The following is a 13,306-nucleotide window of genomic DNA, read 5'->3' on the forward strand; positions in this document are numbered from 1 at the left end:
GCGGGGGACAGCGGGTTCTGCACGGGACGTACACCGTCCCCTGCTGTTCCCAGGAGCGAAGTGGCTTCACCACTGGCAGAAATTTTATTGAGTTACAGGCAACAAAGCGAAAACTTTTAAAAATCATTACATGTATGATGCTTGCCAAGTGGTTTTGTTTTAAAATAACTTAGCCGTGGGGTTCTTGTCAGTGTTTCCCTTTGCCTAGAGTTAAACACCCTTTCCATTTCTTTCTCTGTTCTTCTAACTTTAGTTGTAACCCAAGACTGTACTTCTGAGTCATGAGGTGGGATTTAGGAGACTGCTGAACACTTAGTTACCAACAGCGCTGAGAACAATTAACTTCTGCAGTTTCTTGTTCAGTTAAACTGTGACAGGCAAACATTTATGGCAGAATTTGTAATCCTTGTAACTTTCATATTGTTGAATGACATGTGAACTCTTAGTATCTGAGTTGTTGAGAGCTAGCAGTGAATCATTACTGAAATAATTTGTTTTGCTGTTGTACTTAAAAGGACATAAATAAGGGGATGATAATTGGAATTGCTTGTTTTCATAAGGATAAATGTATTCGTTGGTAAGTAAGAAAGACCTAGGAATAAACCAAACCTGGAAAAAAAATTCTACAACTTTAGGCCACTTCTAAGAATTTTTTTTTACAGTGCTTGAGACAATTTGTTATTTGAGGTAGCTTTTTGCGAGGCTTTAAAATACAGTTACTAATTGTGATGTACTTTGTTTCATCCATACTTTTTTACCAGTGCTCGATTATGAAGAAATTTTTTTTTATTATATGGCTTCTCTAAGTAACTAAATTTGTTAACAGACAATGTTAGGAAAAAAAATAATCTTGTTTCTGTTAATACAGTCCTGTTTGGGTGAGAGCATATGCTGTAGAATTTACTGTACTTCTGTCAAGGCTCGGGAAGCAGATAGCTGAATAAATGGTACCATCTGCCCAATTCTTTGCGTACTCTCCCTTCCCTACCTCCCTTTTTCCCTCTGGAAAATGCATATGAATATTTTCTGGCCAAAAGGAACTTTCCCTCTCAGTAATGGCATCCTTTGCTTAATTTGATCTACTGTTAAAACAACACTGACGTTTGAAACACACTGACTCACTGGTTATCCAGAAGGTCTGGTTAGCTCTTCTCTTGTTTCTGATGATCTTACTGCTGCTTTGTTACTGTAAAGAGGAAAAAATCTTTATAAGCTTGTGTCTGAGTTCTTGCGTTTTGTTTTAGAACAGCATTAGAAAAATCGTATGGTGGAAAAGAATAATTTGGGTTAGTAAAGAAGCAGTTTGCCCTCAGTACAGCTTCCAACGTGTTATCTCATAGCGTGTCAATGACCTGGGCTTCGGTAGCTGGGTATATTTCTGTTAATATAAATGGGTGGGATTGGGACAATGACATTCTTCTGGTAATGTTTTTGCAGGAAAGAAACCAGTTGTTTTTTGACTGAAAAGGTGTGTCTTTTCTAGATGAATCAAACCCAAAGAGCTGTTACCATTAATTGCTTCTGAATAAGTAAATGGAAGTAGAATGCATGAGTGGCTGATGTGCCAGACACTGGAAGGGCATATTGTGTGTGGCTGCAGTGTCTGGAAAAGGAATGTGCATAATCTATGCTTAGTGGAATCTGATTTCTAATCTCTGGATCACAAATACCTTATAGCTTTTTCTAATCTGTGACACTGCAGGGTGTCACTTAAGAGGCAGAACCTAATCTTGCAGTTATTCCCGAAACAATTCTTTTGGTGATTGCGATAAGCGAATAGTCTGCCCAGACAATAGGATTTAACAATACAGCACGTCTAGAATTGTTCTAAGTAATGACCCTGTTCGCTGCAAGTCATAAGAAGAATTTCTATAGCTGACTTATTGAGCGAATCTTTTTGTACTTCGATGCATCATTGTCAAAAGTAAGAGAGGCTGCAGGTTGTGATGTGTGACAAGTGATACTGCTCTGGGATTTCAGGTTTTGCTTCATTTTGGACAATGTAATATAGAAGTGTCCCCATTACTGTTTGGCTTGGAGCAGTACTGTAAATAGTTTTGAAGTGAATCCCTGATTGTATTCTATTTTATTTATCTTGGTTCAGATCTCTTAAGCAGTTTAGTTGTGCGTAAATCACACTCCTTTTTTAGATTGTTAGCTGTACTCGCGGCTCTGTCTTTCAGTGTGGCTTTGATTCATATCTGAACATTCAGCTTTGTTCTGTAAGCTTAATGTGAACAGAAAACTTGCTTTGATAAGCTTTTAATTATTTGCGAATGAATGACGTAATTGGTTGATGAAAAAGCAGTTTTTCTCTTTGGAAAATGTGTGATGTATAAACTTTTTCTAAACAAGTTTTGGCTTGACATTAAAATAAAGTGATAGTGAGTGTTTTTAAAGTAACTTTTTTTTTGCTTTGGTTCATTTTAGGACTTTGGATTGATTTGGAAATGTCCTACAATGGATCTTTTCTAATGACCCTAGAGACCAAGATGAACTTGACCAAATTGGGTAAAGAGCCGCTTGGCGAAGCGCTTAAAGTTGGAGAAATTGGCAAAGAAGGGTAAGATATTACAATGGTAGAATCAAGTGAGAGCTTTCATAGTGAAAAAGTGACATTTTCTTCGCATATATGCAGTCCAAGTGAAATGCCTTATAGATGAACAAACTAGAACACACACATACCGGGGCTGACCTAACTTGTGTTTGTGCTTTCCCTCTCATTTTTCTGATGTTGTTTGAATTTCATCCATCTGTCCATTTGTGTTAACCTGGTGAGTGACACCTCCCGAATACCCACCCCATCAGCTCTGGAGTGCTGATTCTCTTTGTGCTGAGTTCTCTTTGTACGTCACAAACCTGCAGTCTCACAACAGTGGGTGGTCTCTGATGTAGTGTGCAACCACTGCCAGCAAATCCAGGAAATATTATCTAAATCTGGCTGTTTGTTTCGATATGAATAGAATGTCGTGGTCTTTCAGAATGAAGCTACTAGATCCTTTGTATACTCATGTTGTAGCTCTGACCATGTATTCTGAGATATCTCGAAGTAGTATGTAGAGCAGCACTATATTACACTGCGCTCATGACAAGAAAATAGATGTGAAAAAGCTAATGGCTGAATGATCTCGTACACTGGTAGAAATTCGGAGGATTTAAAATTGACCTAGACTCTCGTTGTCACTGCTTGAAATAAATATTTCTGAATTTATGTCAGTGTAATTGGTAGGTGTGAATTTTGAAAAATCCTTTTAATCTTGTCCACCCAAAACATGGGGGATAGAGATGGAAATGTCTATACAAATTGAATTCTTGCTTTTCTTCTCTATGCCTTTAGGATTTTCATTGTGTATTTTTGTCTGTCCAGTGCAAGAACGGCCTCAGAAATAATTAGTGAATGCATTGATTTCATATTTAAGAATCAGCTTGGTTCTAGCTGAGCAATAGGCCCCCAGCAACGCAAATGTAAATGTCTGTAGCTAAGCAACCAATTACTTGAAGGTACAACCGTTAACTGTATTGCTCCCTGCACATGACTGGGATGTTTCAAATGCTCAGGGCCAGGTACTGTGCCAGCTTTACATACAGAGCAGTCTAATGTATTCTAGTTTGAATGAGACATTTTTGGTTGCTTGGTTGTCTTTTTTTTTCCCCTTAAATACAATGGATATTGTAAACACCAAGACTTGAAGTATGGAACAGTTTGATTCTCATCTATGCTTTCCATTGTGTTAATTTCAAGCTATTTTGAATGCGCTTGCACCCACAATCGAATTGTCTGTAAGCGATGCATGTTGGTTGCTTATGCTAATTTTTATCCCTCAAGAGCCTGGAACAAACCGGCTCTTGAGAAGCTGTAGCCACAAACTCACGTAAGAAAAGCATCTACTCATTCAGCAAGAGGAGGGTGGAGAAACCAGCCCTGAGTTTTAACTGTCCCTGGGTACCGTCAGTGCAAAGCGAGACAAATGGTTCAGTGTTTCAGTCCATTCCACTGTTGCTGCTGCGTTACTGTTTGAAATAAAAATGAAGTGTGCTGTTAGATGGCTTCATAAATGCTGTCTTGCGTGCGCCCTCAGGAAAATGCAGCTCTCAAAAAAGGGCAGAAAATAATTTAATTGCCAATTTTATAAAATAAAAAAACAGCAGCAGGTTCTGCCATACTGGAGATTAGGCAAATGCAGGCAGGCTAACCCAAAGTTATCAGTTTCTTACCCCATCGGTCCTTTTTGCTGTGTTGTGCCAAATAAATCGACAAACGGCAATTCATAAAATATTGTGCAATCTGCTCAGGAACAATACTGTAACTACCAAGTGTTTTTCTGCCAATGTTTGTGTCTTATAAATGGTCCATTGTATGCAGAGATCCCCTGAAATCACACTCAAGCTTATTTATTGTTGCTTTGTTTAATGCGAGGAAATCTTGTGGCCTTAGCCAGTGGGTGCTGGTGGAGGCACTTCGGAGGGTCCCGTCACCTTGGTGAATAAAACACCATCTTGTAAGAAGGTGACACCTTTGAGAGCCTCGAAAACGCACTGGAGATGCCTTGAACTGGGTGATATGACACGCGCAGGAAAGTAAAGTGAGGTCACAGCCAGGCAGAAAACATGTAGTTTGAATCTGACCTAAAAACCTGAACTTATCTCTGAGAAACGGCTCCAGCATCACTGTTCGGGGCCAGTGACATGAACCATTCACCGCCCCTAAGTCCTCCTGGGGGGAGGTTTGGTTTGCTGTGCCATTTCACTCCTCTGCAGGTACAAAGTGCATCTCTGGGTAAGAAGAAGAGGTTTATGACTCTGGTTTTGTAGTCTGGGTAGCAAACTCTTCCGTGTAGAGAGACCGCGGGGTTGCTGCCGCAGTCCCTGGAGAGGCAGCCGGGAAGGAGCCGTGTGTCCCGTGAGCTGTGCTGCAACTCTCATCTCACCTTAGGACTTTGCGCAGCAGCTACCAGTCTGTTCCGTGTACAGAACAGCAGACAGCAGCCTCAGCCCATGCCCTCGGTGAGGTTATTAAATGCTTCAGATACATTTCCAAGAACACCCACACAAAAAAAAGCAAGAAAACACAGCTATAAACTGTATTCTGAAGAAGCTGTAGAATGTTATAGTCCCTAGAGCTAAAACCATGTGCTTTTGAGGCTTGTGTTGTATAACCATGTCAAGCTCTTGTGTTTGGTAAAGATTTGTTAGTAATGAAGTATATTCACTGTATCCTTCCCTACTTTTAATCAGTTTAAAAGACTTGAATTTTTTTCTGTGATTGTGTACATAAATTCTTCCATAGTTGAAGTCTAGGAATTAGTTACTACTGTGTGATATTTTGTACCCTAAGAGCAGCATTTGTTTGATTTGATTATTTTTTTCCCATCTTCTCCCCATGACGTTCTTTGCCTCATTCCCTCTTGGACTCTCTTCAGAAAACAAAACCTTAAATCCTGTAAACATCATTCACTGTGTCAGAGTACCTTAAAAATTCACAAGCCTGGAGGTCAATTTCCATATAAATGTGGTAGCAAAGGGAGTATTTCCAGCAAAGATACTAAAGGGAGATTATAGCCTCAATTTGTATGGGACAGAAGTATCTCTGCAAAACATACAAGAAATATTACTTCCCAGGGTTTTGTTAGATGATTTCTGTTAATAAAATTGCTTTTTTTTCTACACAAAATTGGTAAGTGATGACACACACAGTAAGGTGAATCATGAGTTTGATACAACTTCGCTCTGTCAGTGCGATCGTTGTGTTTCCTTTTGGAGGCGGGTGACCAAGATTTGCTTCTCTTGTGCTTTGCACATGTTACCATTGCTGGAGATGTGTCTACGCTGCAAAAATTGCAGGTGTGTGAGCAGACAAAATGGAATTTATTGACTTGGGTTAAAAGTGCTGTGAAGATAAGGTATATATGTTAGCGCTTCAGTTAATGTCTCCGAGGGATTCCGGGATTCAGTCGGTAGATGATGTTTTAAGTTGGAGTCCTGTGTTTGCTTTTAGTACAAGACAGAATCGTATGTTCTCACCTTTCAGTTTAAAAGCATGTCGGTGTCAGTGTTAAAAACAAAGAAAACTTGTCCAGCCTACATACAGCTCAACTTTCATGGAAAGCAGCAACAGAGATGTTTTCAAATGTATTTCAATTAATCTTCACATTTGATTTGAATATGTAGAATAGTCATTCCCCTGCCATCCCCTTCTACACAGGATTACATTCCGCTGGAGAAAACAAATTTTCTGTTTTGAAGCTAGTTCTAGCAGACTGGCTTCAGTTTCGTCATTTTAGACGGAGTTTATAAAAAAAAGCGAAGGGGACATTTCAAAGTTTCCCATAGAAATACACATAATGTCAGCCAAAGCTGTACATGATGAATAGCTATTTAAGAATATTACATTTGACCTGGAAATCGCATTGTTTCAGTTTCAGGCCAAGGGCGTATTGTCTTGCAGACAGCGATGAGGAATCCTCCAGCGCTGGGTCTTCAGAAGAGGATGATGCTCCTGAACTGGCAGGAGAGAAGCAGGTGGCTCCGGGAGCAGAAGGGTGAGCTCTCTGCAGTGTTTGTCAATCCTTCCCTCCCAAGCTCCAGACTTGGTGTAACCGATCCCTTGGTCTGGCCCTGTCATGCTCATTGTCACAGTGTGAGTATATCCAAGCAATTAAGCAAACACAACTCACCCATTTCTAGAGCAAAGAGCAGCAATCAAGCCGTGAGTGCAGATGGAAGGAAGCTGCTCTGCTGTGTTTTGCCGTGCTGGGAGCATCATTCACCATACAGCCCTTCGCAGTGACCTGTACAGCGCTCCCTTTAACACCTCCCAATTAGGTCACAGAGAAAGCCAAGTCTTTGGGCCACAGAACCTGCGGGGACTGTCCCCAGCGTGTCTTGCTTGAGCCGAGAGCAGAATTTTGTGTGCAAACTTTGAAACGCTCCGTTCATATACAGTATTATACTCACACTGATCCTGCTGATCCCTTATTTCCAGTGTGGTTTTTTTCTTTAAGAAAACAACTGTTATTCAAGCCTAGCTTTCTTGCTCAGGGTTTTGTTTTTCTTTCCCCCCCACCCCTTGAAGGCTTTGCGTGTCTAGGCTATGCAATACTGCCCTCCGATGCCGTGCAAGAATTTTAAAGAAAATTTCCTAGCATCAGTTTTGCCACGTCATTCCTTGTTTTGGCTGCTGCCTTGATTTTTTTTTTTTTTCGTTTTGCTTTATACAACTGATTGAAACGATGTCATGCAATGAGAAATCTGTAGTAACACTGAAATGTCTCAGACAATCATCATGTTTCCTATGTCTGAACACATCTCAGTGATTTTACAGTGAATATACCAAAAGGCTCCATGACATACTGAAAATATTCAAGGGAGTCTCCTTGGAGTTTTATTCCCAAAACCTTTTGAAATCTATGTGATGAGTTGTTGGAATTATTCCAATAGATGTGTTTTTCCATCTTTAAAAAATATATAGATCATATAAAGAACTCTTAAAGAGAAAAAAGGATTTTTAAATAAAATACTGAATTTCCTTACACCTTTCAAAAATCTGCATTACTGTCCTATAGCATCTTATGAGTAACTGCTGTTTAGAATTTTTATATCAAAAAGTAATGATTTAATAGGAAATCCATGGGTGTCTTAGCAAGCAATAGGTTTAAGGAAATTACCTTTGTGTACTTTCTTTCTGTTCCCTGTCTAAAGGTATGTTGGAGGACATCGGACAAGTAAGATCATGAGAATTGTGGATAAAATTACTAAGTCAAAATACTTTCAGAAAGCAACAGAGACTGAATTTATTAAGAAGAAAATTGAAGAGGTGTCCAATACTCCATTGCTGCTAACAGTTGAAGTACAAGAGTGCCGAGGAACACTAGTAATTAACATTCCTCCTCCACCTACTGACAGGATATGGTAAGAGGAACTTACTGCAGAACTAGGTGATGTTTCAGGTGTGTGTTACCTAAGGAACTGCTGCTAAAGGGGTTAACCCCCCTTTTTTGAAAGGAGTTCTGGAGGAGGTGCAATACAAACTACTTGTAAATGAGGTGGGAACTGCTATTAAGAGAACATTGGCAGTTCACACATAATAAAATCTGTTCATAATAAAACCTCTTGTGTCTGCTCTCCTAAGGTACGGCTTTCGGAGACCTCCCTACCTGGAGTTAAAAGCTCGGCCGAAACTTGGTGAGAGAGAAGTGACTCTGGTTCATGTGACTGACTGGATAGAGAGGAAACTGGAACAAGAGTTTCAGGTGCGTTTCCTTTACATTTTCATTTCCTTAATTATAGTTCTCATCAATTATAGTGGTGGGGTTTTTCATTTCTTAATGTTCCCTGCTTCATTCAATAGTAGTTGGTATCCTCTCCTGCTCGGTGGAAAGGGTATTAGGAATTCAGCTTAAACTGACTTCTGGGATGATCTCAAAACCATGTGTAGATTTGTCTGGAAATCTGGTTTAGCTCTTGCCAGAAGTATTTTAGAGCTGAAAATGCCATTTCTTTGAAATAGGTACCATGTCAGAATTTGTACTACTTAAATAACAACGTAATCTTAGGTGTTCTTAAATGACAAGAGGGCCGAACTGTTGTCTAGAATTAAGAACTGATGAGGCAGTAAGGTGTCTTGTTACTACTTCCTTTAAAATAATAATTTTTAGAAATCACATTGACTGTAGTGCAAAATGGGAAAAAAAACGATTTACAAATACTTGTAGGACAGGAAAACAGTTGACTGTCCAGATTAATTCCAGACCCCAGCCTGTACAATCAACCAGAGATCAAACGTGCTTATTTCATTAGAAGTGCAGTTTGAAAGTATATGGGCACGAGCTGAGAAAGCAGCTGAGTTCAGAAAAGTTGGTACGTTTCCTGTAGTGCTATTCGAATTTAATGGGAAGTGCAGAATTCATATTTCTGAGCTTCATCTACAACCGTAACGCAACTAAATGGCTTCAGTACAGGCATTGACTCAAATAATGCTGGACTCAAGAACCTTTATCTGGAAATCTGTTACATTTTTTTAAACTGAACAAATTGGGAAGCTAAGGTTTCAAGTGGCATATGAAATGTAACTTGATTTAACTGCATCTCTTTTCACAGAAAATCTTTGTCATGCCAAACATGGATGATGTTTATATTCCTTTAATGCACTCGGCCATGGATCCCCGCTCCTCCACGTGCCCTCCTAAAGATCTGATCACGGAGGCCCCTGATCAGCTGTGACATGTGAAGACTCTTGCAGTTTACAGTATTACGAAAGTTATTCTCATGGTTTTATAAACTGTGCTGTAGTTCTCATCCTTGTGCCACTCTGCCCCCAAGGACTGCCCATATCCATACCTTTGTGCTCACTTGCCTGGTGGTTGTTCTGTGCACCTCAGCCACATGAAGTCTCATTCCATTAAGCAGTTGATTTTATTTTTGTACTGGCCACCATCAGGCTTTTAACGGGGAGGCTGAGATGACCTGTTCTCTAGGGGAGGGAGGAGGAACCGAACTGTAATAGATCGAGGAGCTTATCAACACACCTTTTGTTCAGCTTATGTTTTCATGCTTTGTTAATGCGCATTAAAGCGTTGAAAAGTTGTTTGGCAGCAAAGGAACTGCATGCCAAATGGAAAAAATCCTAACTAAGGAGTGAATTTATAAAACTGGAAGAATATTTTTCTTTCTCAGGCAGTTGGAGGTGTAGAATGAACTGTTTTATGTTCTTTCACTTCTGCAGTCAATAGCTTGTGTCAAGCAATTGAAATATGAAATGCTTTCAGGATAAAAGAATGTAAATTGGATGTATAGGTAATATTGTGATTCCATGTGGTATATACATATTGCTTTTTTCATACAGAACTTGTGCTTTTTTTGGGAAGCAAGTAGCCATAAAACACACACAACTATCAGTGAAGGTGGGACTCTGAGATTTTTGCAAATGAGGAGAAAAACGTGGGTAAAGCCATGAGACCAAACCATAGCAAGCCGCCTTATAGTGAGGTACAATCACCTTGGTTCATAATTAATTCTGAATGTTTCTAAAGACCTGAGCACACACATAAAATGTCTAATACTGCACATGACCAGAAGTACTTGGCCTTCTGTGTACAGAGCCTCCTGCTACAACAAAACACACCCAAGTTTTTTCTTAGAGGACAGTTTGTTGCTGTGAGTCTTTTCCATTGCACTGTGTTTACACATGAAGCCTGGGGCCAAATTCTCAGGTTACAGCTGCTCAACCAGATGTCAAATCGCTTGATGTTTGTGAAAACAGCTGTGACTGGAAGACTTTGACCCCCATGCATTATTTTTTTTGACTTTGTGGTATAGGAATTCAAGCATTGCAGTTATTCAAGCTGATCACGATGTAATTGAAGACTGTTTCTGCTAATTAATGGCCAAAACTAAGGGAGGAGGGGGAACTGCCTTTTATTTCTATTTGGTATAATGATTCAAGACTAAATGTATGCAGTAAATTCAATGTTCGAACACTACATATCCACTATTTAACACACGTAGTATTTTTCTGATACTCAGTGTTGCCAACTGTTCATTGATGTCAGAAAATGTTTTAGTTTACAAAGAAGGTGAGTTTTGGCTCTCCTTTTATAACATGATTTGCTTTTTTTTTAGGAGTAATTTTTTAAGAACTTTTTTGTATGTTGTGTTGTCACATATGATGTAAATCAAAATTTCCATGTATAACTTGATGATTTACCATCTCTAAATGAAGCTATTATATTGAAGGTTTTTTAAACAGCACCTTGCCTGAAACATAAAAAGAAAACTAGCATTTAATATATTTAAAATCAATTCTATATTTGAACACCTATTTTGGTTACCTTTAATTAAAATATTAGTAGGTTATATTTGTTACCTGAACTCCTCCTTGACCATTCCAGGCTGTGTCTATTCTGGGGTTTGCTCTGATTATGTAGGCATTATTTGCCTTTCATAAAGTCTGCATGTCTTGTACGCAGGTCTTTTATAGGATTTAATTTCTATGTGCAATAACTGAAGTCAGAGGACTAGATGCACTAATGTGTAAACAGATTTAGACTTATTACACAAGATTGTCATATTGCACTTCATAAACTGTGGGTAGCTACAATCTGCTTGCTTTGTTTTATTAAATAAATTTATCCCATGTCAAACAACTACTTGGTTACAATTTATTTCTATGTAGTACTTAACCACTACCTTTTTCTAATGAAGTTTTCAAAACAACTAGTGTGCTACGTGCTTTTCAGATTTTTGCTTTACATACCCAAGTTGTACTTTGTGGTAATGGCATATGATGACTTAAGGGTTAACCAATGCTGACACTGGTCTAGCTGAAGTTTAATATTATTACTGGAGTGAAAATAAATTCCACTGCAGCAGTTATTCACAGGAGGAACATGCTTTAAAGATCCCACCACCCGATGGTTTTCTCCTAATAGCTGGTTTACCTTCACCCAATTGCTTCACTCCTGCAACAGCAAGGCAGGAATGCCACAACCAAGTAGCAAAAGTGCCGAATACCCTTTACAAACTGAACCCAGAACTAGCTGAGGAACGCTGCTTCAGCGGGCCAGGCTGGGTTAGAAGTGCAAATCAACCCCCAGAGTGCAACCAACCTGGGTTCACCCTGGCATGACCGTCTCCCATTGCAAGCACCAGGGCCCCGGGCTCCCACCCCGCAAGGCACCGCGTACCGGGGCTCCCTCCGCCGCCTCCCGAGCCTGCGCGGTGGCGGCAGCGCCGGGCCGAGCTGTCACTTGCTTTTAAAAGGGCCGCCCGGTCCGGGCCGAGCAGCCCCAGTTATGAACAAGCGCTTTGCTGTCGCACTGCAGCTTGGCCGGCGGCGCCGCGGGCAGGGCACCCCGCCGGGTCAAAGGCAGTGCGGGGAACGCAAGAACCAGCCGGACACGTTGGCGGTGCACACAGCTTTATTCACCGGGCCGCCCCGCGCCGCTCGCCACACGGGCCCTGAAAGACACGAAGGAAAAAGGGGTGGTTACGGACGCTGTGCACCGCAGCCGCCCCGAGCGGCGGGCGGCAGCCTGGGCGCTCAGTAGTAGGTTTGCTTCATGCGTATCAGCAGTCTAACACGTGTCAAGAGACATCAGCGCGGCCCAGCCCACCCGTGCGCCCGCCCGCCGTCCACACTCACCCGGACCCGCCGCGCTGAGGAAGAGGCCGAGCAGCCGCCTCGCTCTCTTTTATAGCACCCGGCACCCCGCCCCCTCTGCCTCGTCCAATAGGAGTCGAACTTAGGGGCACGTGCTGATCCAAGTGCGCTTGCGCGTGAGGGTGGGCGGGGCTGTCGGGCTGGTTGTGGGTGGGGCTGTGGGCGGGGCAGCCGGCGGGCTGTGGGCGGGGCTGTGGGCGGGCTGTGGGCGGGGCTGTTGGCGGGAAGTGGGCGGGGCTGCCGCCGGGCAGTGGGCGGGGCAGTCTCCCTCAGCGGTGCGGCGGGTGGCGCTGCCCTGGCAGGCTGTGGACGGGCCTCGTCAGCCCCCGCACCCTGGGCAGCTCTATTGGCCTTTTCAGAGACAACGGTTCTCTTTTCTTTAGTAGTTTGCTCTAGCACCTTGTTGTTCTTAAGAAACAGGGCTCAATATTAAAAATGTAAAAGCTTAGGGGCGCAGAGCTGCTACCTCAGAGGCGGCTCCTCGGTGTCCGCAGGTAACGCGCCTCTTCCTGCCTGCCGGGCCTCCCGCCACCTCAGCTCCTGCTTTCGACATGTTTCCTACCTCCTGTGAAGCTGTTGAGAGGGACTTGTGTTAAATAACTACAATTTGATAGTGGCACGGCTTGGTGTGAAGTCCAGCTTAAAGCTGATAAAATTGTAGGTGAAGAGGGCAGGACCCACACGGCGCCGTGTTCTCCGGGAAGGCCTCGGTTCCCGCACAGCGCGGCGTGTGCTGTTCACACGGGCACGACTGCCTGCACCAACTGTCGTCCGTGGTTACGAGCACCCTCTGTACAGGGGGCAGAGGTCTAGATGTGTTCCTTGCTGCCATGGCACACACGCAGCCGTGCGTTAGGTGGGTCTGCTGGTTCTCAAGTGGCGTGAGCGCTTAAAATCTAAGACCACTGTAAAGAAACCCACCTGTCGGTACTGGAGAACTGGAATCTCCATGGGGTTTGCAGCTCCAGGATGTTTTTATGAATTCAGGCTTGCAGGTTAGGTCATCGTTGTGTCTCCTGCCCATATAATCACAGGCACGCTTGTTAAAAGAGGGAGCTGCTGGAGCTGCTCTGTGAGGGGCACATTGCACACTTAGTACACAGTGTGCTCTGCAGCTCCGTGAACGGTATCAGTATTAAAAAGCAAACA

At 42.2% G+C, this 13,306-nt stretch overlaps 1 protein-coding gene and 2 non-coding genes across 5 annotated transcripts in view; 1 reads left to right on the plus strand and 2 right to left on the minus strand.

Annotated features, from left to right (window-relative positions):
• TEX2 (testis expressed 2) overlaps nt 1–11,134 on the plus strand; it is a 42,688-nt gene extending 31,554 nt beyond the window's left edge. For all 3 annotated transcript variants that reach the window (XM_065647682.1, XM_065647684.1, XM_065647683.1), the window contains 5 exons: nt 2,431–2,563; nt 6,417–6,539; nt 7,699–7,908; nt 8,129–8,249; nt 9,097–11,134. In XM_065647682.1, the coding sequence (XP_065503754.1) occupies nt 2,431–2,563; nt 6,417–6,539; nt 7,699–7,908; nt 8,129–8,249; nt 9,097–9,219 (710 nt within the window). In that variant the 3' untranslated portion in view covers nt 9,220–11,134. The remainder of the gene's footprint in view (nt 1–2,430; nt 2,564–6,416; nt 6,540–7,698; nt 7,909–8,128; nt 8,250–9,096) is intronic.
• A 601-nt stretch (nt 11,135–11,735) lies between these two features.
• LOC135996339 (small nucleolar RNA SNORA50) lies at nt 11,736–11,872 on the minus strand. The gene has a single exon (XR_010607260.1). It is a non-coding gene; the product is annotated as a small nucleolar RNA SNORA50 (small nucleolar RNA).
• Nucleotides 11,873–12,035: 163 nt separating this feature from the next.
• LOC135996338 (small nucleolar RNA SNORD104) lies at nt 12,036–12,098 on the minus strand. The gene has a single exon (XR_010607259.1). It is a non-coding gene; the product is annotated as a small nucleolar RNA SNORD104 (small nucleolar RNA).
• Between the last annotated feature and the right edge of the window lie 1,208 nt (nt 12,099–13,306).

This window comes from Caloenas nicobarica, chromosome 18, assembly GCF_036013445.1.
Source record: "Caloenas nicobarica isolate bCalNic1 chromosome 18, bCalNic1.hap1, whole genome shotgun sequence".
NCBI lineage: Eukaryota > Metazoa > Chordata > Aves > Columbiformes > Columbidae > Caloenas > Caloenas nicobarica.